This window comes from Melanaphis sacchari, unplaced genomic scaffold (genome assembly GCF_002803265.2).
Source record: "Melanaphis sacchari strain LSU unplaced genomic scaffold, SCAv2.0 Contig62_pilon_pilon, whole genome shotgun sequence".
Classification (NCBI taxonomy): Eukaryota; Metazoa; Arthropoda; class Insecta; order Hemiptera; family Aphididae; genus Melanaphis; species Melanaphis sacchari.
The window spans coordinates 201,003-226,658 of NW_020271445.1; the positions used below are offsets into that span (position 1 = coordinate 201,003).

The following is a 25,656-nucleotide window of genomic DNA, read 5'->3' on the forward strand; positions in this document are numbered from 1 at the left end:
ACAAAAATAAAATAAATTCTAAAAAAAAAAAAATAGCAAAAAATTAGCTTTGATATTCAAATTGTTAAAATATAAACGAGTTCTATGATGCATTATTCAAAACGCAGAGAAACATATTATTATATTATTATTGTAAGCCGATATTTAGTTTATATAAAATGTATACTAATAAAATTAGCTATAAAGCTACCTAACTATTCCATGGGATATTTTTTACTTTGAATTAATTTTATACATAAAATCATAAAAATAATACATTATAATTTGCAAAATATTTTAACACAGAGTGAAAATTTAAATTTTACAAAATTGATTTTATCTGATTATTAATGGTAAATTGAATATTATTATAACATTTTTATTATTCTGGATCCAAACTCAGCATATTTAAAGTTTCTAAAACCCAAAATGTATCATATAATAATTTATTAATACAATGAACTTACTTTTTTTTTAGAATTGCCAGTGTTTTATAATTAATTACATCCATAAAATATACGAATAAAATTGAATAAACTACATAGGTATACATGACTTTAATAAACGCAAATGTTTTTTTTTTCAAGTACGATAATTAATCATAACTTAAAAATTAAAAATAATAATATAACACGTGTTTTAATGTGTTTTATTATACCCCAAACTTAAGTAACAGACGTGAATACTCGCCGAACCCTCTGCATCTGGGCCTTGTTTAACTCGTTGTTTACATTAATAGAACATGGTTTAGCATCATTATGGTAATGATATGAACAAATAACTGTAAGATGAAGTTACACATTTCGTTTTGTGACGCAATTTTAAATATTTATCTCCACGATGTAAATATTTGCATTTATTTTAGTATCTTGTATTTGAAAATCAATAATTTTTTTTCTTGAGAACTATGTATTTGTAGTATATTTTTTATTGTTATTGATCGTTTACAACTTTGAAAGCAGTATCTATTGGACTCGAGATACATTATAATGTATTCAAAACTTATTTTAATGAGGCTATGTTAGGTAGATAAATAAAAATATTACAGATATAAACAGTTTTTAATAAATTATTCAGTTTTGGAAAATTATTTATTATAATTTTTTTATTAATATATGTGATCCGATAATATGACGAACCGAGAACGAGTTTAAAGCAAGGCGCACCATTGTTCATTTTTTTTTCTTCCACTCGGTTGTTTTCTTATATTTTGCTATAATATATTCATAACTTAATTAGAAATTTCAAAGCAACAATGTTATGTGTAGTGCTTTAATGTTCAATTTTAATAAATTTCACCAAAGGTAAATGCGAGAACGGCAATAAATAGTGGTGATTGTGTGCGTACAGCAAGTATACTGCTTCATTTACATAATATTATTATTATACACAGACATTACGCAATAAATAATCACAAATAACTATGGTCCATCGTATATATACCGAACAGATACATAATATTATATTTTAAATGAACTCGTATAATTCATTATAAACGTGTGGTCGGGTGGTCCTGTTAAAAATGTCGTCAATTATCACTGTCAGTCTAGCCAGTGATTGGGCCCCTGGCTCAGTAATTTTAAAAGGGCCACAAGCTAATTAAAAACATAAAAACAATTCAGCCATTTTTTAATAAATTTCAATAAAATAGTTTTGTTTTTAATTAAAAAATAATGTACCACTTTAAAACGGTTTGTTATCATGATTATTGAAAAAAAAAGTTTAATCGACGACGTTTTACATGTTAATTTTTTTCAATTTATTAACATGAAATAGAAAATAATAAAATTTTCTGTAAAAAAAAATAATAATAATAAAAATGACAACATTAGTATAATAAATTATAAATTATTTTTGTAAATAATTGATTTACTACTCACAAAATCTAATATAGGTATTAATAATTTCATCTTTATTTTTAAATTCATTGATTTTTTTTTTCATCAAGCAGATAACTTAAAGAATACTATTATCTCATCGAATTTTCAGTTTTGAAAATACTTGTTCACACTTAACTTAACGCGTGTACGTGTATTTGAATGCCATGCATAATGTGTTGAATAAACCAAACTATTTCGTTGCGATTCCAATAGAATTCGAAATTTTCTACTCACGATTCATAAGTTATTTAAATATATATTTTTACCATTCAGCCTAGGGAGCCTCAGACATAGAAAAATATCCAAATGCTCCTAGCGATCAGTGGATAGCTTAGTTAGCCAGACCGATACTACCAATTATTATATCATCTAGTATTTGAATTTTTAACAATAATTTACTGTACAAAAAATAATAAACATGATTTTACAGGCCGTACTGTAAGATGTGTATTATATTTACGTGCCTTTTAACAATTTATGATGTTTGCAGATTATCCGTTTGATAATCGTAATATTTAGTGCATCATATTTTAATAACTTCGTCGTTATATTAACTATATTATGTTTGAAATATAATAACTATGCATATATATTAATGCCCTGTTAAAAAAAAAAATAAATAAAAAAAATAATACAATTTCATCTCTTGTATCGTTCACGATCAGAAAAAAAAGCTATGTATTATATTCGTGTACATCAATATCATGTCTAACAGTCCTAAACACGAATTGACGTAATAAAATAAAAATAATAATAAAAATGTAATGTCTACATTTTCATTGCGGATTTACTCAGTGAAATAAACATTTTAATTAAGTAATTGACATTTTATAATACGATAGTTTATTTGTTGGTACCACGAACTACGAATATATATTGTATTATTTCATATTAATAACTTTTGTGAAACATATCAGACACTCAGGAATAATTAAACCAATATATAGGTATATCCATTCTTCAGTATCAAAGTGGACGGGTCTAATAATTTATGCTATAATAAATATGTATATTAATATGAATTAAATATAATATTTTATAACCTAACCTAGATGAGTAATAGTTTTGAAAATTATTATAGTTATAATTATTATCCATTAAAAGGCCTATTTAAACTTTTCTTAAAGATTGGCGTTAAGTATTGTATGATCAATTACACAAGACGTATTATAATACTATTAACTACGGTATCCATTGCGAGTAATGACGATTCGTTAGCGACGCGCATGACATTTGCTTACAACCAACGAATCATTTATTGTATGGTCTCACTAAACTTCTGAGCTTTGCGATAAGCTCCTGACTTTGTGTACACTATTCGGTGCGATACCCGAGTGAATAACGCTTATGTGCTTGAAAAAACTATCTACTCAGACGAACAAAACGAATACTGCCATGAATTTCTTCACCAACCGGCAAATCACATTAAACATCTCAAACACCTTGCGCAGAACTGTAGCTCAAATAAAATATTGCGTGTCTGTGGAAATAATATATGAAAATCGAGTGCTGGATTGAATACAACGGCGGCGCCGCCACTATACACTCCTAACTGGAACTCGAACTAAGTGTGTATAATATATTTGAACGTGACAATCGTGATATCGAGATTGTAACTGACGGAGTTAAAAATAAAATATATCCGCGGAACGTGCACGTACTCGGGGCATCGTGAAATCTGATACAGAGTTATCGATTTCTTTTACCGGAAACACGTATTGGTTTAACGGGTAATATAAAAAATTGACAGCCTGAACTCTGACGATTCCTTCTTTTTTTTTTAATCGGACTTGTTTATTAACAGTTTCTGAAAGGTAGAATGAAAACTATCGTTACACGTTTATATATAGTTACATAAGTTCGAAAAAGATAACGAAACCGTGGTGGTGGAGGACTTTCGTCTCTCCTCTGTACACTTCCGAATTACTATCAAACATTTTTATTTGTGATTTACATACCGTTTTAATTTTAGTCGAGTATATTATTATATTGGGTGTTTAAATAAATTATAGAGTTTTTCTCTATATTATAAAAATCTTATATTTTAAAGCTATATGACTATAAAAAAAATACAAATCCTCACCCTTGCATGTTGTAGCTACAACAATGATAGATTTTCTGAAGACGTATAATCTTAGTTAGATATTTCAAGGTTAAGAACTACTAAATTGTAAGTTTTATATATCTAAGTATCGAAAAACTTCTTACATACAATTCAAAGATTTTAAAGTTGTTATAATTGTGTAAGGTATACATATAGTTAAAATAAATTTGTCAAAATTGAAAAACTAACTCAAACATTATTTCCTGTTAAAATATAATTATTTTTTAACTGAATTTTATTTTACTTATAATTTTTGTGTATTCGTTCAAAGTATTAAACATTTAAGTTTCGTTTCGAACATAAAGATATCTATTATCTTCACTAAAATCAATAAAACTTTATTACTTCTTAGAATGAAACTTTATTTTGATAATCATAATAACTAATAAAAAATATATACGAATGTATATAACTACAAACCGTAAACAAAAAATAATTCTGTAAAATATTATTGTAAGTAATTATTCACCTAAAATATATTATAACAAAATCATGTAATAAGTAAATACGTACGAAAAATAGTTTTACTGCTTAAATTCAACACAGAAATTCCTTAAATTCCATTGATTATTTAAATTTTTTCACTATAAATTTATTTACCTAATTAATTTTATAGTGCAAAATTTTCTATGACTCTAGATAATATTTTAGATAAAATAATATAAGTTAGTTTGAAACACAGAATTTGATAACAAAATAATAAAACGAAATCTTAAAACAATAATATATCAAAAAAAAAAAAATAGGACTAGTACCAATATTCTGTTTTAAGTCAAATATACATAAATTTAAACAATGTTATTTATTTGTTAAAATTATACAAAATATGTGATATACTAACTTATTATTAAAACTAAAGTTATAAGTCAGATAATATTTTTTAAGCTTTAATTAAATCTGGTTTTTAAGTTAAAAATAAACAAATGATTTATTTTGTTTTTGTTTTACTGTTTATTAAGTATACTCAAATAAACTACTCCTTTATGAGTTTTTTGTTTCATGTTCATTGTTCGTAACACTTGCAAAAAAATTTCTGGGGCTTAAATATTTTGTTTAAGAGAATGTTTTGAAAATCCTTTAAGCATGGTAATTAACAAATATAAATAAATTATGTTTATTATGTGTACAGTAATTAGTTAGTAACCCACGAACAAAATAAAGAAAATTTTAATCAAAATAGAGAAAAGTACTTAAAATAGCTTTTGATTATGCATAAAAAACGTATATAACTAAAGCGTAAATATTTTTTATTATTATCAATTGTTTCATATTTAAATTTGTATTAACCAGTTATTTCTATATAGAATTATAATATTACCTGTAATCTATATATTTAAAAGGTATAAAAAATGAGTTTAAAACATATAATAATATTGTTTTCTATCTGAATACAGTTTATTTAAGATATTTTTCTGAATTAATTTTGTTTTTATAAAAAAGTACAATTTTTTTCAAAAGTAGTATTTTAAACAATAATTACTCACTTTTTATTAAACATTTGGTAGTATTATATTAATAATACACTATATATTAAACTAAAAAAAAAAATACATAAAATAATTAAATATTGACTATAAGTTAGCAACATCTAAGTCAATTAATCAGTAGTTTATTTTATTACATTTAATATTCGTTTAAAATAATGAATTCGATTTTTTCGAATAAAACGTAACATTAATTAATTTGAATAGATAACCATGTTTTATTAAGAACGATTTTGTAGAGTTCTCTGTACAAGTATATAATAATAATAATATATTATGTATGTTGTAGTTAATTAATATTCAACTATAAAATATAATATATATATTATGTGACCTACCCCTGCTTTCGGTAGGTCAGTAACTATTGTGAGTGCTTATAGTGATATTTACGCATTAATGGATTATATAATAAACAATATATTTTAATAATATTATGTTATAGAACTTCAATATTTAAAACTATACTTCCAAAAAGTTGTTGGAAATTGCAAACTAACCTGTAGATAACTATTATATTATACTCGTATTATATAATTGTTGAACAAAAATAAATTAAAAACAAAACACTGTTAAGAGTAAAGTATGGTCAAAACTAAAAAAAAAAAAAAAATATCAGACCATACTTATACTATTATAATGGCATGTTTTTGATTTCAATATCAATTGCCGAGAGAGCAAATAGGCTCAGTATGAATTCAGCCGTGAAAAAATAACTGATGACATTGTGTAAAGCATTATTCATGAAACAAGAAAAAATTGATTATATATATATTATGTACATGTTATTCATATACAAAACAAATGCATTCACATTGAGGTAGGAGTAACGATAAAAGAGAGGAATGCAAATAAAACTATTTTATTACAATTGTTTTAGAGGGATGTTATTTCCGGGCTGGTTCCAGCTGGGGAAAAAACAATTTATTTCTTCATATAGGTGCTACATCATGGCTTTCAATCCCTCTAGCAATTTTGATTTCATTTTAAATATTAAGTTTTTATAATATCGATTTAGAGTTGGCCATAAAGTGCTGTTGGCATTTGCAACGATGGGAATTCGTCTAAACAATGCGTACATTTGATTTATTATCAATTTGATCAATCAATAAAATTCTAGAATTTTGTGTTACGAATAAAATTAAAATTTAATACTAAGACATTATATTTTGATTTTATTCTCTATGATTAAGTATTAATTATACCTAATAATAATAATAATGAAATGGTATAGAATATTGAATACTTATCTTTGAATTCCTACTTTATTTCTTATAATAGTATATTGTATTGTGTATTTAAAAGACATGGTATAGCTACATTATATTTATAGAAATTAAAATATATAATAGAATAAATACGAAGTTATAAAATTAATTATTTGATAATCAACACTGTCCATAACAGCTATGTGTGACACGTACATTTTCAGAAAAGTAATATATATATATATATATATATATTATATTCCCGATTGTTTTAGACTTAAATTAACAACACTGTCCTTTCATTTAAATCTTAGTAAGTATTCTTACAATTCTTTTTATAGAAAATAACAAAAACTATAAAATTACAAAAAAATATGGAAGAATAGTATTTAGTATTTTTAGATTAATCATAAAAAACTGAGTATATTATACTTGCTGTTGGCCATATTATTATTGATGAAAACATACAATGGTTATGACAATGGTTAGTGCTATCCTTGCTAAAATGTCGTTTTTAAAGTGTAAAATAAATAATGGATGTTCAAAAACACGATAAAACATTTAATTACATAACACTACATCGTACCTATTTTAATAATACGCATAAAAAACTAATTATATTGATAAAAAAAAAATCGTATAACTTAAAATTAACTTGTAAAGTTTTGTACATTTTAACATTTTATATAAGTATATAACCTAACTTATTCATTAAAAAAAAAACTCTAGACTAAGCGATTTTATAATACTAAGTTTAACTATTAGAGTAAAACCTGTGTATAATATAATACGTTTAGAACATTTTAATATAATAATTAATATTATGTATATTTGTAATATTAAACCAATGTTTTCAAATAATAAGATGGCCTCATCAATTTGTTAATTAATAATTATATAAACCGTTTTTATATGAAATCTTTACGTCATTGGATTGACATTGAAGTTCAATTACGAATACTAAAAAATAGTGTCAATTTAATACAATGCACATGTGGGTACTAAAATACTATACGTACAGCTCCTTTACTGTCAACATACATATACACATATAAACATACGCACGTGCATATATACATACATACTTATATATATATACATTCATGCATACATGCATACATACATTCATACATACATACATACATACATATATACATACATACATACATATATACATATATACATACATACATACATGCATTACCCCGATATGCGAACAAGGAATCATTAGAGAAAGAAATAGAAGATCCCAGTTGAGCGATGGAATTGAATTATATGAACGCACGTCAGCCGAGTCACGAGTGATTTTATAGAGATGGGAAGGTAGAAGTCTAATAGAGTATGAAATCCGATAAATTCGCCGTTTTATATTCAACCGACGAAATGGCATAGGATGGAGTAGGGAATAAAAACCGCCCTCCTCGTGAAATCTTATCGGACAGCCAGTACCCACTGACGTCTAAATTGACATTTCACATACGTAACAAACTAGTCTTTACTAGTTTGAAATGAAAATATATTAAAGCACACTAAAATTCGATAGTCAAAAATCTCTGGAAATTAAAATAAACTCATATACTGACGATATAATAATAGATACAATAGTTTCAAAATTATATTTTAATAAGTAACAATTGATTCATAAATTAAATAAGTACTTGAAGTGGTATTCTTTTAGTTTTTAATAAACCAATCAATAAATAAAGAAGAAGTTTGCTATTCAAAAAGTTACCAACGCGGTAAAGTTGAAAATCGCATTTAATTACAATTAATGGCGATCAATGGTATAAATAAATTATGATTATTGAAATGTCATTGACTAATTAAATATTGAAATACGAATAATTAAATAGTATTATCATAAAACAATAAAGCTAACTGAATTCATTGACATTATAAATTTGAAATAAATGAACAGTAAACTTTCTACTTATTTTACCATTAATATATCTAACACAAACATTTAAAATAAGATTAATATTTAATTTTTATTAACTAAAATCATTAAATTGTACATATTTCAGTCAAAAAAATCACGATTTAAAATATTTATTAAACTATAAAAATACATGTATATTTAAATACTATTGATACATAAAATTTGTGGAAATTTGTGAAATTCAAAAAATACGAAATGAGGTAAGTGAGTACCTACAATATACTCAGTATATATAACAATATATATTAAAATATACATTTTTACTAATAATCGGTATGTATTTCATATTTTTTGTGTAACAGTTGTGAAAAATGTTATTAAATTATTAGTATAATCATTATGGGCAAAAAATGAATCAATTAAAATTATCCCTAACTGGGTTATCAATACGTGTCTCACTTCTTTCACAATATAGTAAAAAATTGTTTAACTTATTTTTCTTTTTTATTTGAATACGGTGATATCCAACGCTAGTGAGCGAAGCTTACCAAAACATTTTAATTTGTTTTATTGAATCAACATATTATCATTCACTCTTTATTAAAAAGTTTTAAACTTAAATTTCAAATTTGAAACTAAAATTTTCAACAACAGAATAGATTTTTATTAAATGCTATTTAATAATCTATATTAAATAAATATAAAATAATTTAAAATCGAAATTAATCAAAAATCGTATATTATTCACTATTCTATAAAACTATATACAATAAATAATTTTTTATTTATTTAATTTTTTAATTATAAAAAATATAAGGAAGTATTAAATTTAAAGTACGCTCGTTTTAAAGAAAAATTAACACCAACATTACAAAACCGCGAACTCATATGCTCTAATTAAGAGAAAATTAATATTTACTCTCCAAAACAACTTATTTATATTATAGTTTAAAAATTAAATGGCAGATTTGTAATGTCAAGTTTGAAACAGCATTGAAAATATAAATAAATCGTAGATTTATAGTTACCCGCTAAAGGTAACAGGAAAATGTTCGTATATATATTATACTGAATTAAAAATTAATCTTTATTGTTTTCTGTGTATTTACGAAAAGGGCAATAAAACAATCTACTCGACAAATTAAACGAAATCCTTTGACCTAAAATCTTATCAAAACAAATGGAATTGTATACAGAGTAATTAAATAAGCATTGAAAAAAAAAATGCAAATAATTTTAAATAAATAAGTCAGTAGCTAAATATCAAGTTGGAAAAACATGTATAAATAATAAAATAATGAAAGTTATTATTATAACTATTATTATAACTTTACATTTGCCAATGATAAAGATATGTCATCTACTCTATATTTATCATAATAATTTAAAAGTGTGAAGCCTCCACAAAGCACTTTCCACAACGTCACACGTTTTTATGAGGCTTCAACATAAATATATATAAATATGTATACAAAATATATATGTATTTAATTTAATAATCTACTCGCGTACCCTCCGCTGTCATATCTTTGAACTGATATACTCGCAATAAATAATATTATACATCGAAATTTAATAATTTTAAAAATCTGTTTCGTCTTCAGTATTTTAGGATTTCCAAGATCAGTGTTTTATTTGAAAAATCGAATCAATTCAACAACCATTTTTTTCGAGGTGATATATCACATCATAACTATATATATAACTGTATATGAAGTAAATTCAGCTATTATATCACCCCTTTTATTATAACGAATTTGATTTTTTTTTTTTTAAATAAGCTATACTTTAATTTAATTTGTTGACAGATAAAAGAATCAACAATATTAAATCCATCAAATAAGTGCCTGATTACTGGGTCACATTATCAGAAAACTATCTGCGTAGGGAAAAGATAAAATTCAATAACTGCATGTCTTATGCGAGAAATTATTACACTAAACTTGATACATTTGATACTTCAATTTTTTATGGTAACTCATAAATTCTAAAATTTGTGTTAGTATATTACATAATAATTCTATCCTGTATAAAGCTCTCGTAGAATCGCAATATTTCTGTTTTCCTTCACAAATAAGATTTTTATTATTATTATCATTATTATTTTTTTTTTTTGAAGTGAAAAAAAGTAATTAATTCAACACATATTACCTATCTATAAATATTAAAACAGATATCAACCACTTTACTGTTCATCGTGAGTTCTTAATATTTGTAAGCAAGCGGAAATTGATGTAAGTAATTGATATGATTGTTATTCAAAAACTTTATAATGATTATCTATTATTTAAAGATAACATTATATATATAATAGGTATAGAAAAATATCGTTTAGATAGTAACAATAATGCAAGAAAAACTTTGTCTGTGAACTTTTTAACTTACTATACATTATAAGTCTAATCTGAATATCTCAATATATACTTTTATTAATAACTTCATTGTAGTTTACCTCGTTAGTGTTCCAGCGATGTCTTTGAACAGGAAAATGCTCAGCACGTGGCAAACTCTCCAAGTTATCTGGCAATTTAATTGGTTCCCCTTCTGAAAATGTAATTAAACGTTCATGGTATGATAAATACTTTACGTTTATAACCGTTTAATAGATATATTATATCACATTAATTATACAGCATTTATATAGCATACTTAAGTACTATTAACAATTTAATGAAATTTTAAAAATATCTAAATCAAAATATTTAAATATTTAATAATAAATTATAAATGAAAATCGAGTTAAGAAATTAAATGAATATTATATTATTATGAACAAGATAAGCATACAAAAAATTAACAAAACAAATACTTAGCTCTAAACAAAGGAATATTTACAATGACTATAATAACATTTCATTTTATTTTCCTATAACCTTATTATAAAAAAAATACCTATGCAAATTAAAAAAAAAAAAAAAAAAAATTATCAAGAATATTTTTTCTGATTTTAATTTATATTTATTTTAAATTTATATTTAAGCTTAAAACTTTAAATACATTAGAATATAGTTAGGTATATAATTATTTTTTTAAGGATGAGTAAACAATTTTATCTGTCTTCATGTTATTAACGTAATCAAGAAATATCAATATTCTATAACACGTAACATAATTTTTCTCTCATTTTATTTATAAAGAAAAAAAATCAATAGTTGTAATTTTAGTAATAATATCATTTAAATTTAAAATTTATATTTATTTAATTCACTTATGAATAAAATATTTCAGTTTATACTTTTGTGATATAAATTTGATTTTTTTTTAAGTCATTAAATATTTAGTTTGAAAAAATGATGTAAACTACGTTTATGAATTATTGGGTTAAGTATTTTAATTATTGTTCGTTAGTAATTAAAAAATTTGCAAGCTAGCTTGCATATATATATATATATATTTATATATATTAAACATCATATACATGTTTAAAATTGTTTTATACTTTTTTTCTTGGATTTTTTGTCAATAAATACATAAAGTCTACTCCTATATAATATAAAATACGAAAAACTTATATTTTAAGGTAAATGCATTAAAACACGTATTTTTCTTAGCAAAGTATGTAATTTATGACTGTATAATAGAACATAAAAAATTTAAAATAGTATAATATTAAAATAAAATAAAATACCATATTTCAACACCACTAAAATCATTATATTCATTATAAATTCAAGTTTTCTAAGTTCAATATTTTAATATTTGTATTAGATCGCTATGTCATTAAAAAAACATAAAAAAAAAAATGTTTGTTTTTTGAATTTAGCATAGAAGTGTATAATATTTTCTTCAAAAGCATCGTTTTAGTTTTTTGAGTAGATGAGTTATCAAAAGCGATGAGATAATAACCGTATAACGAGCATAATATCATTTATTAATTATTAAAAGATGTTAAAGTATTAAAAATACGTATTGTCAATATTTAATGGCACAAAAATCTTGTGATAATATCTGTAATTTTTAAATAAGCCAAAAATGTACTTGTCATGCCAACTCTCTGGATTATTTTTTATTCATCAGTCATCAGTCATCACTAATAAATTCTAAGCATACATTTTATATTTTAATGATATTTATTTAAATTGTAATTGATCAAACTATTGTTCTATTGAACTGGTAATTATAACTATGGTGAATTTAGTAATATCATTTAAATAAGTCAGACTTTGGACAGATCTCTGCTTCATTAGGGATTAAGTCACAGTAAACTTATCAACGAACTTACAGTTTCAGTTGTAACAATAATAATTACTTACGCTGAAACCTTCGATGAATTCTTAGTACTACTACTTGTATAATTACAATATTATTAATTAAATGTTTGACAAACGAAATAAAAAAAAAAAAAAACAATTTAATTAATATTAAGTGTATAAAAATATATGCAATTAATCATTTGAGGAACACCAACATATATACTATAAAGACTAATATTTTATACCTAATCTGACTCTAACACGTTTTGAACAAAATAAATGCAGATATAATATCCTCTGAATAAATCTAAAAAGTAACTTTTTCAAAACAAAAATATGTCATATTGTATAAAATAAGCAAATACTTATAAAATGACTTTCATATTTATCTAGTCTCTAACTTAAGGAAACTTTGTGATACACAATTTATTTTTATTCTGTTAAATAACTATAGATAGGTACATAAACTGTTCAAAAAACTGTTTGTTTAATAAATTTAAACTACTAATTATAATTAGATTAATATAATATGATAAATAATAATTATTTTAAGACTTAAGTTGTCAATTCAATGTTATAAATTCATATAAAGTAATTTGGGAATAAAATCATTTTTAGATACAAAATAGTATTGATCTTTATTTTTTGAACGTAACAGTGTTCAATTTCATAACATCTAAAGAAAATGTTCGCTCAAACTTTGATTTTAAGAAACTACAATCTAGTACAATATTTTAATATTCACGGTTGGAATTCAAAGCAATATTATTTCATGAATTTTCCATATAAAAATTTTCTTTTTTATATTTCACAGTATAATTTAATTTCTAAGAATCTACACTAAATAAGGTAATTTTTAAAATGATATTCACTTTTAAGTTTAACGACAAGTTTTAGTTTTATAAAATAATGAAATTGGATATTATAGACTTAAAATAAAGTTATATGCAGTATGGGTACACAAACCATATGGATATACAAACCAATATATTATTTTTATAATTATTATATTTAAATAGTAAATTAAATATATAATTATATGAAAATTGTAAATATACAAATATAAAACAAAATAGTTTAAGTTGTATTTAATTTAAATGATAGACATTATCAAAAGGTATCTCATTCTTTTGTATGGTTTTAGTGTGTAAATATACTTGATTTACATACGAGTAATAATATGAAAATTAATTGTATCAGTAAAAGTACTAACTATAAACACACTTATGGATACATTTATACCTATTAATAACGTTTAAAATAATATGCATAATTAATTTAACTTAACGTTTAAATATAGGCACCTATTCACAATGATTTTTAAAAAGCTACGTTGAATTGTGATAAACTATATTTTTATGATTTTAATCGATACCTAATAATTATCATTACAATATTGTTTATCTATATGTTTATCATTTGTAACATTATTTTACTTCTGCAGAATATATACATAGTATAAAAATGTGTAAATACACAACTTTTCACATTAGTTTTATTTTAGATGCATCTAATGTTTGTCATAATAATACAAAACGATTGTTACAATTTCGAATACTCATTTTTCATTAAAACTGTATGCAATTGCCATGACAGTGTCTATAAGTGTGTTACCAATGTACACCCGATGTTTATCTAAATTACAATGTTGGTTAATAAATCCCAGTGTGAAAAATAAGCCAGATATCTATATCATGGGCTGTATTTGACAGTTTACGAATTGCATTTATAAATAACATCATGGTTGATTATATTTTTACTGTTTACCCCGGAGGGGTTTAGTATATTTTACTGTCCACATTTTTATTTTTAAATTTTGATCCCTAAACAAATCTAGAAATGATTTACCCATCTACCTCCAAAGGAATAAAGATTTTCATTACGATTTCATTAAATCAAAAGAACATTACTTATATATATATTTGTATCTTCAACAGTTCAACAAACTACTATTATTTATCTTGTTAAATAATAAATTTCAATTAAAGTTTATACCTAGTGAAAAAATAAGTTTAGTGTTCTTAGAATTACATAAATTTAAAGTTATTGAAAATCCAAATATTATGTTTATAAAAATGACTTAAGCTTGTATTTACAAACACAATATGAAATATTTTTGAAGTCAGTATTAATTTTTATATGAGCTATTATTCCATTTTATCCCGAAATGAACAATTTATACACCAAGACACCAAGACTATCTACTGTATTGCTTAATATTTAATAATTTCATAATAAGTTATTAGAACTTTTGTAGTATGTATAAATATATATATATATATTACTTTGATTTAATGGAATGTGATTGTGTGTTGCTTGGGCGTGAGTTTGTAGATGTATTCTTGTATGGTGTTGTTGACTGTACAGTGTGACTGTTTCACCCGTACAATATTCTGCAGTGAACGACTCATGACGACTAGACATTTTATTTTTACCTGCGAACAAAAAAAAAAAATACAATATATTATAAACTAAACGCTAATGATTAATATTTACTGTACACTATGAAGAATAGCTATTTTAAAATAAAATGAGACCAAATCACTGTTTACTATTGAGTAGGTTAGTATATGTACCTACATATATTACCTACATTTAACAGCTCCCTTCATATTGAGATTAAACACGAAAAATAACATGTGTATTATAATATGACATTGTACAACCGTAACAACCCCGAAAAAATGTGCTCTTTATATAAAGGGTTAGACTGCTAACTTTAACCAGCAGCTAAAATCTCTGTTCCCATATTCAACTTCAAATAAAATCATACACGAAGCTATTAAGCCACCAATAGCTAAAATTTATTCAGAGAATGTATCTGATATTATCTGATATAATTTCATTTCAAATCTAATTTATTTATGATACCCTTAAAAATGTTCTTTATCCTCAGTTCTTAATACATTTATTGCTAAAAACGTTGCTTCCTGACTATAATATTATCCATTTCTACTACCTATATTATACTCTCATTAATATCGTATAAATATTTAAATTGTGATCGTCATAAGTTTAATAAAATTAATAATATGTACCATAAATCAATTTTTGTTATTAATGTTTGTTTTTTTTTTTTTTTTTAATTTAATTGAATAGTATAATATTATGTATTAATTAATTTATACTTAATAATTGTCTAAACTAATGATTTTATATCGAGTTTTCTTAAATAAAAATAAATAACGCTACGATTTGTCACTTATCTAATAACGCTAGTAAATTCCATAGGATGTCTAAAATTTAATTTTGAACTAACCAACTGAAGCTTTACCTAACCGATAACTTTAATCGCTTCTCTTTAAATGTTTTCTTCTTTTGACATGGGATTTAGTTTAGGGACTTTGGACTTGATTGAATGAACCAAAATATTCAACTGTTCTGTTATTTTGTATCTTACTTTAAATTAAATAACAACGTTTGATTGAATATATTTACATATATATATATATATATATATATATATATATAATATATGTGTGTGTGTGTGTGTGTGTGTGTGTGTCCTTAAACAAGATGTAAACATAAGCTCAAAAACTACATTTATAATACAATAAAACATCATTAATTCGGACCCCATTAGATCAGACTTCGCTTAATCTAGACAGTCGTTTAAAGCTGTTTTTATAATTATTTTAGAATAATCCATTATATCCAGTTTCGCGTCTGCTGTCAAAGATATAAGCCATCAACTTTGATAAACATATGGATGAAACTTTTAATACATGGAGTGATTAAGCCACGTACTACTGGATTAGAAACAGAGGATTTTCACAATATTTTCAACCAAGATGGTGAAAATTCAACCACACTGGAAGAAACTGAATTTTGACTAAAAACCGATGAAGATGATCTAGATTCTAGATTATCACATTTTAACGGAGGAGGATATCGTTGAAAGTGTGATCGCTACAGAACGCTTTAAAACTAATGCATATGACAAGGATGAAGCAGATGATATTCTTAACTCAAAGCCAAAACTTAGTGAAATTAAATACCATTTAAACATTTTCATTAAATATGTTGGAGATAACAATGATCATAGAGAAACATATCATATAACGAACATTAAAGATATTTACGTGAGTTAATTAATAAAGAAATTATTTACGAGAAAAGTAGCCAACAAAGATCAGCAGTTTTTTCACACTAGTATAATTACTATATTATGTATGTACTTAATAATGATTTTTGAGGCCTAATACTATGTATGTATCTTGCATGTTGTACAATACATATTCTTAAATCTATAGGTAAACGTTTTTAGTTATTTTGTTTAATCCAGACTTTCATTAAACCGGAAAACCTAGAGCCCCAATTAGTCCAAATTAATGAGTTTATACTGTATATTTTACTTTATTATACGAACTGAAAATGTTATCATTCCATAAATATGATATTTTATATATGTATAACAGTATAACATCATATATATTAATTGATTATCAATCGAAGTAATGAATACATTAAAATGAATATTCTATGCCTGTGTAGCATTGTAGATATTATGCAAATTAGAATCTTTTGCGGTATTATGCATTTGAATAATCGTATAGTTATTTGATTTACCTACGATAAATTCTAACTATGAGATCAGGTTTTATTCTGATTGGTATATCGTTGATATAATATCAAAATATCAGCTCAACATCTAAGACTAAAATCGCATTGCTATAGTTTATTGATAAAATTAAATAATGATAAATTTTATCAATACCGTACCTAAATAACCATGTATCTACTATGGTATGTTAATACGTTTAGAAGTACTTACCTTCAGTATGTATTTTAAATAATTTTATTTACTGTATTCATCGAACTGTTGGTCAAATAATACATTTTTGGACAGAGTAATAATATTTAGGTATAGTATATTTTAAACAAATTGACAACACCATACTAGCAACAGTATAACCTCGAGTGCATACTCGTATATAAAATAACGCTATGATATATTATGATATAATATTTGCATACCTATACACACAATGATATAATATGTACATTGTACATTATATATCAAACATAAAGTGCAAATGTATTTCTTTTATACAGATATTTCGCTATAAACATTGAATTTACTTGGCACGTCTTGTCTTTGTCTTCGCCAAAATGTTTTTGTGGTCGACATTGTGTCTCCGTGGTTTACATGAATGTTCTTTTGTGAATACGTCTCATACATTCATAATATTTTATTGATAGTGTGTAGTATATAGGTAGGTTTACAGTGTACTATTTTTTTTTAGTAACTAATCAATTATTAATAAATCAATATTTAAAAGCTTACATATAAATGTAAGATGAAATATACATTTAAACGTCTTATGTATATAATAAATATACGCAACGTATTATTATACGGTGCAATATATTTTCAATAGAATAACTAGCTAACATTAAACCATATTTTAAGAAATAATACACACACATTATTATTATGCTATTCCATTTGAATCAATCGCACAATATTCATTATTTACTCAAACGTATTAATTTTATAGTTTCTAACTACCGACAATCAAAGTAAATAAGCGATGATAGTGTTCTCATTTGTATAGATAGGTACTGCATATCATACTCTACAGTATCTTTAAACATATTTATTGAAAAGCTTTTAAGTAAGGACTTAAGACATGTTATTTACTGTTCACAACCAATGTTATTATTTTTAATGCGTTTGTACATTTCAAAGAAGTAATGATTCACAAAAGCATAATATCTAAGAATATACATAAAAAATGTATTTTAGGTGATTTTGACATGATAATAATTGTTGTAAATTGTAATAGAATTATTAAATACTCGTAATATCTGAAACAGATGGGAACTTATGTACTAGATCCCACAAATTAAATTTAATTAAAGCATATTTGATTTTAATCATTTTAAAATTGATTTTTCAAGTATTTTACGTGTGCATATTAATTTTTAAAAACTTTAGAACAGCAAGGTCATAGTAATTGTTTAGAACAGTACTACCAAATTTTTAGGTGGGTCAAACGTTTACAACGCCACAAGATCACCACATATGATAAAGTAGGGATGTCATTATATGACGAAATACAATACAAAAAAGATATTTTAAAAAACTACTATAACAATAAAATCTTTAACTTTAATCATGAACTTTGTTCTCGTTCCTTCGGCGATATTTTTTTTTGTATTAAATTTTCAATATTCACAAAAAAAAATATATAATTTTAATATAACCTATCAATACTTAATAGTTCGAAAATGGTTATTATTTTATCATGTATATTACTTTAAATTCTGATTGAACTGACTGCAGTATAAAATCTAAACAGGACATATATTATTGGGTTTATGGATAAAATAGGACCATTTCCTAATTTATACCTAGCGATACCACAAACGGTACCTTTCCTACAGTGCATTAAAATAGCTATCATTACTAATTCATGCTTTAAAATTAAAATATTCGCATACTGTGCGCAGCACTGAACAGTAAGGCTTTTAAAACGTAACTCTATATGCTTATACGGTTATAATTTGCATGTTTATTTTTCTAGTTTTATTCTTGGCTTCGAAGTTTGATTTAAATTCAATGATTTGAGTTTCTCTAAAATCTGAAACTTAAGTAGTAAAATTTATATTCTAAACATAATTACGTGGCTGAAAATAAAATTTAGACGTTTTTATGTAATAATTATTAATTTTATTTGTTTCCAAATTATGTTAATTATGAAAATAATATCAGACATTTTCTATATGTTTGTAAGTGAAACTGTTTAATATGTCCGTTACTGAAATACTTATAAAACCCTCTAAATACACTGTGAAAATAATTTTAATGAATTGTGTCCTTGTAGTGTAAATTTTGCTTGAAAATTAAATTTACTGAGATTCAAAAACTCTCTAAAGTCTAGATTAATCAAATGTATTACTAAAAGAACTGTCAACATAGTTTCTGTTTATTAAAATGCAATTATCAACGTTTTGTTCTTTTTTTTTATAAAATCGATTGTACAGTTTTATAACGTTACAGGTCTTCCGAGTCAACTTTATTTATCTAGGTTAAAGCTGGTTTTTTAATGTTTAAAAAATTTTAATTATTCTTATCATACATTTTAGCATTTTTTAAACCTAAATTTTTCAATATAACTTTAATTTAACTTCTTATTACCTTTTTAATTTAATTATTATCCAATATAGTTAAAAAATACTTTTGTTTTAGCCGTTTTAGGTCGTCTGTATTATATTTCCTTGAAAACATATTTTCAATAGCTTGATTATTAAATTAAAATAGTAATTAATAAAAATAGTAAAAAAAATTTGCACTGAAATATTTACTAAAGTACGTACGTTTTACATTGGTAACTATTAAGTAGACAGGTATTAATATACTATATGGTTTTAAAGTTAATAGATTTATTTTACGAGTACATTGTCTATGAAGAAACTATAGTTAAATCATTTAATTTTAGTACTTTTTAAATCAAAATTAGTATTCAAATATTGATAACACATACATATATTATAATTTTCAATATCTGAATACAACAACAATAATGCATTAGATGTATTAACTATTAATAATTAAGTCAGATTATTATTTATTTCCAGACAAATAAACATAGTTGTTACTTTAATTTAAATTATCATTATTGAATTATTGTAAGTTTTGGTTGATACCTACAAATTACAATCACTTTTAATGAATATTAATATTCTGTCGATTTTTTAAATGTTTAACATTTCATAATCATAATTATATTATGAAAACTTATTCAATCTAATACAAACATTTTTAGTTTTACATTTCTAGTAATGCTTGATGAAAATATGATTTTAGATTCCTCACTTGAGAAAATCTATTAGTTTTTTCACATCGAATATATATAGCTTATAATTTTTAGTCTTATACGCAAACACAAAGATGTTATTCGTTCGAATAAGTTTAATCAGCAAGTACCTAATATATGATCAAGAAACTACAATTTTATAAATTGGTACTATTTATTTGTTATTTGTCTTGCAAACTATAGTTATTATATTTTATTAAATAAATAAAATGCATATAAATCATTTGTTAATAGATACACTTATTTATATTACATATTATTATTCCAGTGATAAACATTTTATATGCTATATAACTTTTATAATGCTTAATTAAGTTAATTTATGGTTTTAGGTTATTTTGTCAAGAATAAAATGTCTAAAGTCAATAAAATATATTCAAACTTCAACAAAAAAAATAATATCGACGGTACATCGTTGCCAAGAGAAACATCGTAAAGTTGATAATTGACAATAGTTTATTGATTAGTAATACCATAAAACAAATAATTCTGTTTAAAAAGAGAGAATCTAATCTACTATTTATACAAGGATACAAGGTGATTCGCCAAAAATTTTGGCCTTGATTGTTTTAATTTAAAAAGAAATCTTTTTAACCTAAATAATATGCACATTCCATGTTAAGAATATTACAACATATTGTCGTCACAAAATACGTAAAAGAAATAATCGAAGACCATAAAAACACACAAACGACATACGTATTTTATAGCTTGTACCTACCTACTTCAAAATTAATAACAAAAATTAATAATATAATGTTATCTTTTTTGTATAATATGTATTATGTGCCTAATACCTATATATATATTATATTTATGTATATATATGTATAGTGATTTATTATGCATACTTATACCCATTTTTCTTATTTTAATTAATTTATTAAGATTTTAATACTTAAATGCTTTATATCAGTTATGAAGTATGCTTTGGGATACTGACTTTTTTTTAGTGAAAATTATCAACTTTATTTTTATAAGTTGGATGATTATTTTTAATAAGTTAGTGTATCCAATTTGAAATTGAAACAAGTGGTTTTTGAGTTATTTAACTTTGTGTACTTTGTCTATCATGTCAATGATATTAGAATAAATGTTTAAAAACGTTAAATAAATTTATAATGAAAAATTTTAGAAAGACATGGAGGCTATGATGATCTAAAAAAATTAGATATTAACATTAATCCATCAACATTTTATAATTTTTCAAAATCACTCTAGTAACATACATTTCATATTTTTTCAATTAAGGCCTATTTTTTTAAAGTTATCTGCTCAACAATTTTCTGTATAAAAAGGCAGTTTATATTTTAATATATAGGTTTGTATCGCCATATGCAATAAGACACATTTCAATTGATAAATCTATGTTATTAAAAATATTATCCATAAATATACCTACTTAAAAATTTCAAAATTTAAAAGTTAAATAAATTCATTATAAAAGAAAAATTGGGATGAGCATGCTCGGTGAACCATTCTATATGAATAAATAAAAAAAATATATATAATTCTACTTTTGATTTTGAATATCAATTGAAAAGTATAAAGTAAATCATATAATATGTTTGTTTTTGTGATTTTTCTTCACATACCAGTATGGTTTGTAAAAGACCATTTATTTAAATTGTATACTATATATTATGAGCTTATGTTAAATATTACACTTAAGCTATTCTGCTATTCAAATTCAAAAATAATTATAAACAATATATTATAGTACAATATTCTGAAATAAAATATTTACATTTTTACGTTTTAGTATGAATAAATTGGAACATGAAACTATAAAATTAAAAATATTTTTTTTTTCATCTAAAAACCTTAGAGCTTTATTTAAAACCTATATACATATCTGACAGTATTTAATCATTATTTAATCAATACCAATATTATTGTTTGTATTTATTGATTTATTTTAAAATTAAATGTACGAATGGGCAATTAAAAGTATTTTAATAAGCTTGATAACAATAATAATCATAGTACCTGTACAACAAAAATAAAGACTTGATAAAATATAATATATATATTAATTCCATATTTATAACATTAGTCATGGAAAGTTGAATTATAATTCAATTATTATTATATTTTTTATTTTATTTAAAATCACAATAAAGTATAAGTAATGGAATGTACTTGAATTAATCTAAATTAGTGAAATAATATTATTGTATACGCCGTACTTCAACAAGTTATTTAATTATTTACTGTTTATAAATTATCATTTTAATTTGTTTAACAGTCATAAATGTATTATCAAAAATTATACAAGAAACTGTTTATTACATCTTATATTGTTTCTATTATAGTAGGTACTTAAATATTTACATTTTATGTAAATATAACTAAATACTTAATCATAAAAGTATCTACTTCTGAGATACAATTAAAATTGATTTCTACACAGAGTGGAACTTTTTAATCAATTATTATATGTATCATTAATCTTATATAATTATACTATCAGACACTATTTTGATCATAACTCCCATGAGTATAAACTTTATACGTTGTTACTTACTTATATATTTGTTTAAAAGTTGTTTCATGTAGGTACCTAATTTAAAAGTCTAATTTTAAATAAGGGAATGACGAAACAGTCTATAAACTAAATGAACAATAATAAAAAATACTTTAAGAACCATAGTTCATCGTTGGTGCATTTAAGTAGGTACATTAAAAAAAAAAAAAAAAAAAAAAATGACTACATTATTTTGATAATATTTAAATGGTAACTTAATAAACACTAGAACATTATATAAAACATTCAAGTCAAAAGTTTACTATTATATAATATAGGTAGATTACATTTATAATGCTCGACATTAGAAATACCAACGACTTAATGATTATTATTATAGCCGTTACTCCAACTCTCTATTATTATACGTGCATTACTACAACACGTCGTTTACTTCACGATTTATAAAAAGTAAAACGAATAACAAATATTATGTTTTCAGGAACAAATAGCAAAATTTATTTCGTGTGATGATTTTCCGACAATATTCATGATAGAATTTTAATTTATATTATACAATTATAGACAATTCGTAAAGGAGTAAGTTAAATGTCACTAATCATAAAAATAATATATTACATTTAAGAACACCATTTTCAGGCTAGTATTAGTATTTCTTGTCCATTGTTGTTATTATAAGATATTTATTTTGATATCATGCCAATAGATACAATATGCCTAACTATCTACGTACCGTCGGTAAAAATGACAATCGTCTTTCATGTGAGCTCGCCGTCGTATTGTATAGCTGCGTCCCGTCAATCAGAAAGACATCGCAAAATCGAAGAAAAAAAATCGAGCTCAAAAGTCACGACCGTCGAGCATCTATGGGTATACCGATTAAAAAAAAAAAAAAAAAAAAAAATGCCGTGTTGTGATTCAAGATCTGCAAACAATTGTATTATCGCGATGACCGTTGATACAACGATTTTACTTTACGACGACGTCGTACGCGACGGGATGACCAATCGGACGAAAACGGCGGAAAGGCATTACGAAACACGCGTTTGTCGGACGGCGCAGCGTGACCGACTGGCGTGCGGTCGACACACGGCGTAGCCTTTGGCACAAAACGGTTCTCGGTCGGTCTCTGTCGGCGACGGTAGATTTGGCGGCGACGGCGGCGGCGCTGTGGCGGTGGCGGCGGTCGCGCCCTCACGCCCCTAACACGGTCGCCCGCGCACGCACAACTCTCAAGCACACCCGACGGTGCAGTAAAGAATCTCTTTGGTGTATATCATTTTTTTACAACAGACGCACCGCAAAAGGTGTCTTGTGTACCTGTGAGGTCGTGAGGATATATGTGGGTCTGTGTGTGTGTGTGTGTGTGTGTGTGTGTGTGTAATGTTATATGCAAAATACACAGTTTTTTTTGTTGTTGTCTTTTGACAGGGATTTTAATGTACGTATGTAAAAGTAAAACGTCTGTTTTCCTTAAAATTGTATCGACTAAGTCTATTACCAGTAGTCAGCGGTCGGAAAAATATTGTAACCTCTTTCACGAAATTACGCGAATCAATATTTTCGCATAGTTTTGTTACACGTATGTATTTATTGCCAATTAATAATATTAGTCAACAAGCAAAAACTTGTAAGACTGTAAAAATATTCGAACCTCAACAGTATGTATGACATTGGGCGCACTATCAAATTGATAATATGAAAATGAGGTGTAGTAATGCTAAACACTGTCGATCTAATCATTTTTTCTTTATTTTTCCCCATTTAACATAATTTAATAATACAGTTTTTTTTCTTTTGCACCTGGTCAACTCGAATATGTACGTGTCACATATGCAAAGTCATTCTAAGAAAAGAGAGCTAATTAAAAGATGTATTTTGAAGAAGGACTTGGTGAATGTTTAAATTTATGTTTAAATTCAAGGTTCTCTAACTTGAAATAGAGACTTAAATAATGTTTATAGCATGGCAGCACAATGTATGTGTGTGTGTACGTGTATGTGTACGCACGCTTGTACAAGTTCGTTTAACAAAGGTTTTAACTCATCACCGTTGCCATCAACGATCCGATCGGTTTACGATTACGGGTGACTACCAGTGGTTAAATTTTCTCAGATCCCACAAAGTTTTGGGTCCCACTGGTCAGTTATAGTCAATTACCGGCTACCGCTATCGTCGACTTATCCGGTCGTACGGGTCAAAAACTTATGCATATTATATAATACTTATTTAATATTTATTAAAGGAACATATGTTTGAGATACTAAGTAACTGTCATATTATAGTCTTTGGAAGACAAATTAGATTTTGGTTTTAATCACAAAAAAAATCGTCCAAGTACGAAGATAGTTGATACGTTAATCAGTTTGATTTGCTAGCAATACGTCGGTTACAACTTACGATATTACAAAGTTTTGTTTTGTTCTTTTTTTTTATTTCATTGTAAATATATAATATCATGGTGAATGTTATCACATTTTTAAATTATTAAAAAAATAATATTTACAATTTATACTTTGGAGCATGATAAAAAATTAGACAAAATGAATACATAAAACACAACAATAACACATGTGTGGAGAGAGATCATCCAGTGTTAAAATCAAACGTTATTGAATTTT

At 24.5% G+C, this 25,656-nt stretch overlaps 1 protein-coding gene across 3 annotated transcripts in view; it reads right to left on the bottom strand.

Annotated features, from left to right (window-relative positions):
- LOC112600285 (calmodulin-binding transcription activator 1) overlaps positions 1-24,091 on the bottom strand; it is a 110,291-nt gene extending 86,200 nt beyond the window's left edge. For 2 of the 3 annotated variants that reach the window (XM_025347476.1, XM_025347474.1), the window contains exons 1-3: positions 23,769-24,091; positions 15,010-15,159; positions 10,984-11,075 (exon numbers count right to left, since the gene is read on the bottom strand). In XM_025347476.1, coding sequence (XP_025203261.1) covers positions 10,984-11,075; positions 15,010-15,148 — 231 coding nt within the window. In that variant the 5' untranslated portion in view covers positions 15,149-15,159; positions 23,769-24,091. Of the gene's footprint in view, positions 1-10,983; positions 11,076-15,009; positions 15,160-23,768 lie in introns of those variants that run through there. The other variant, XM_025347475.1, reaches the window with a different exon arrangement.
- Positions 24,092-25,656: the final 1,565 nt, after the last annotated feature.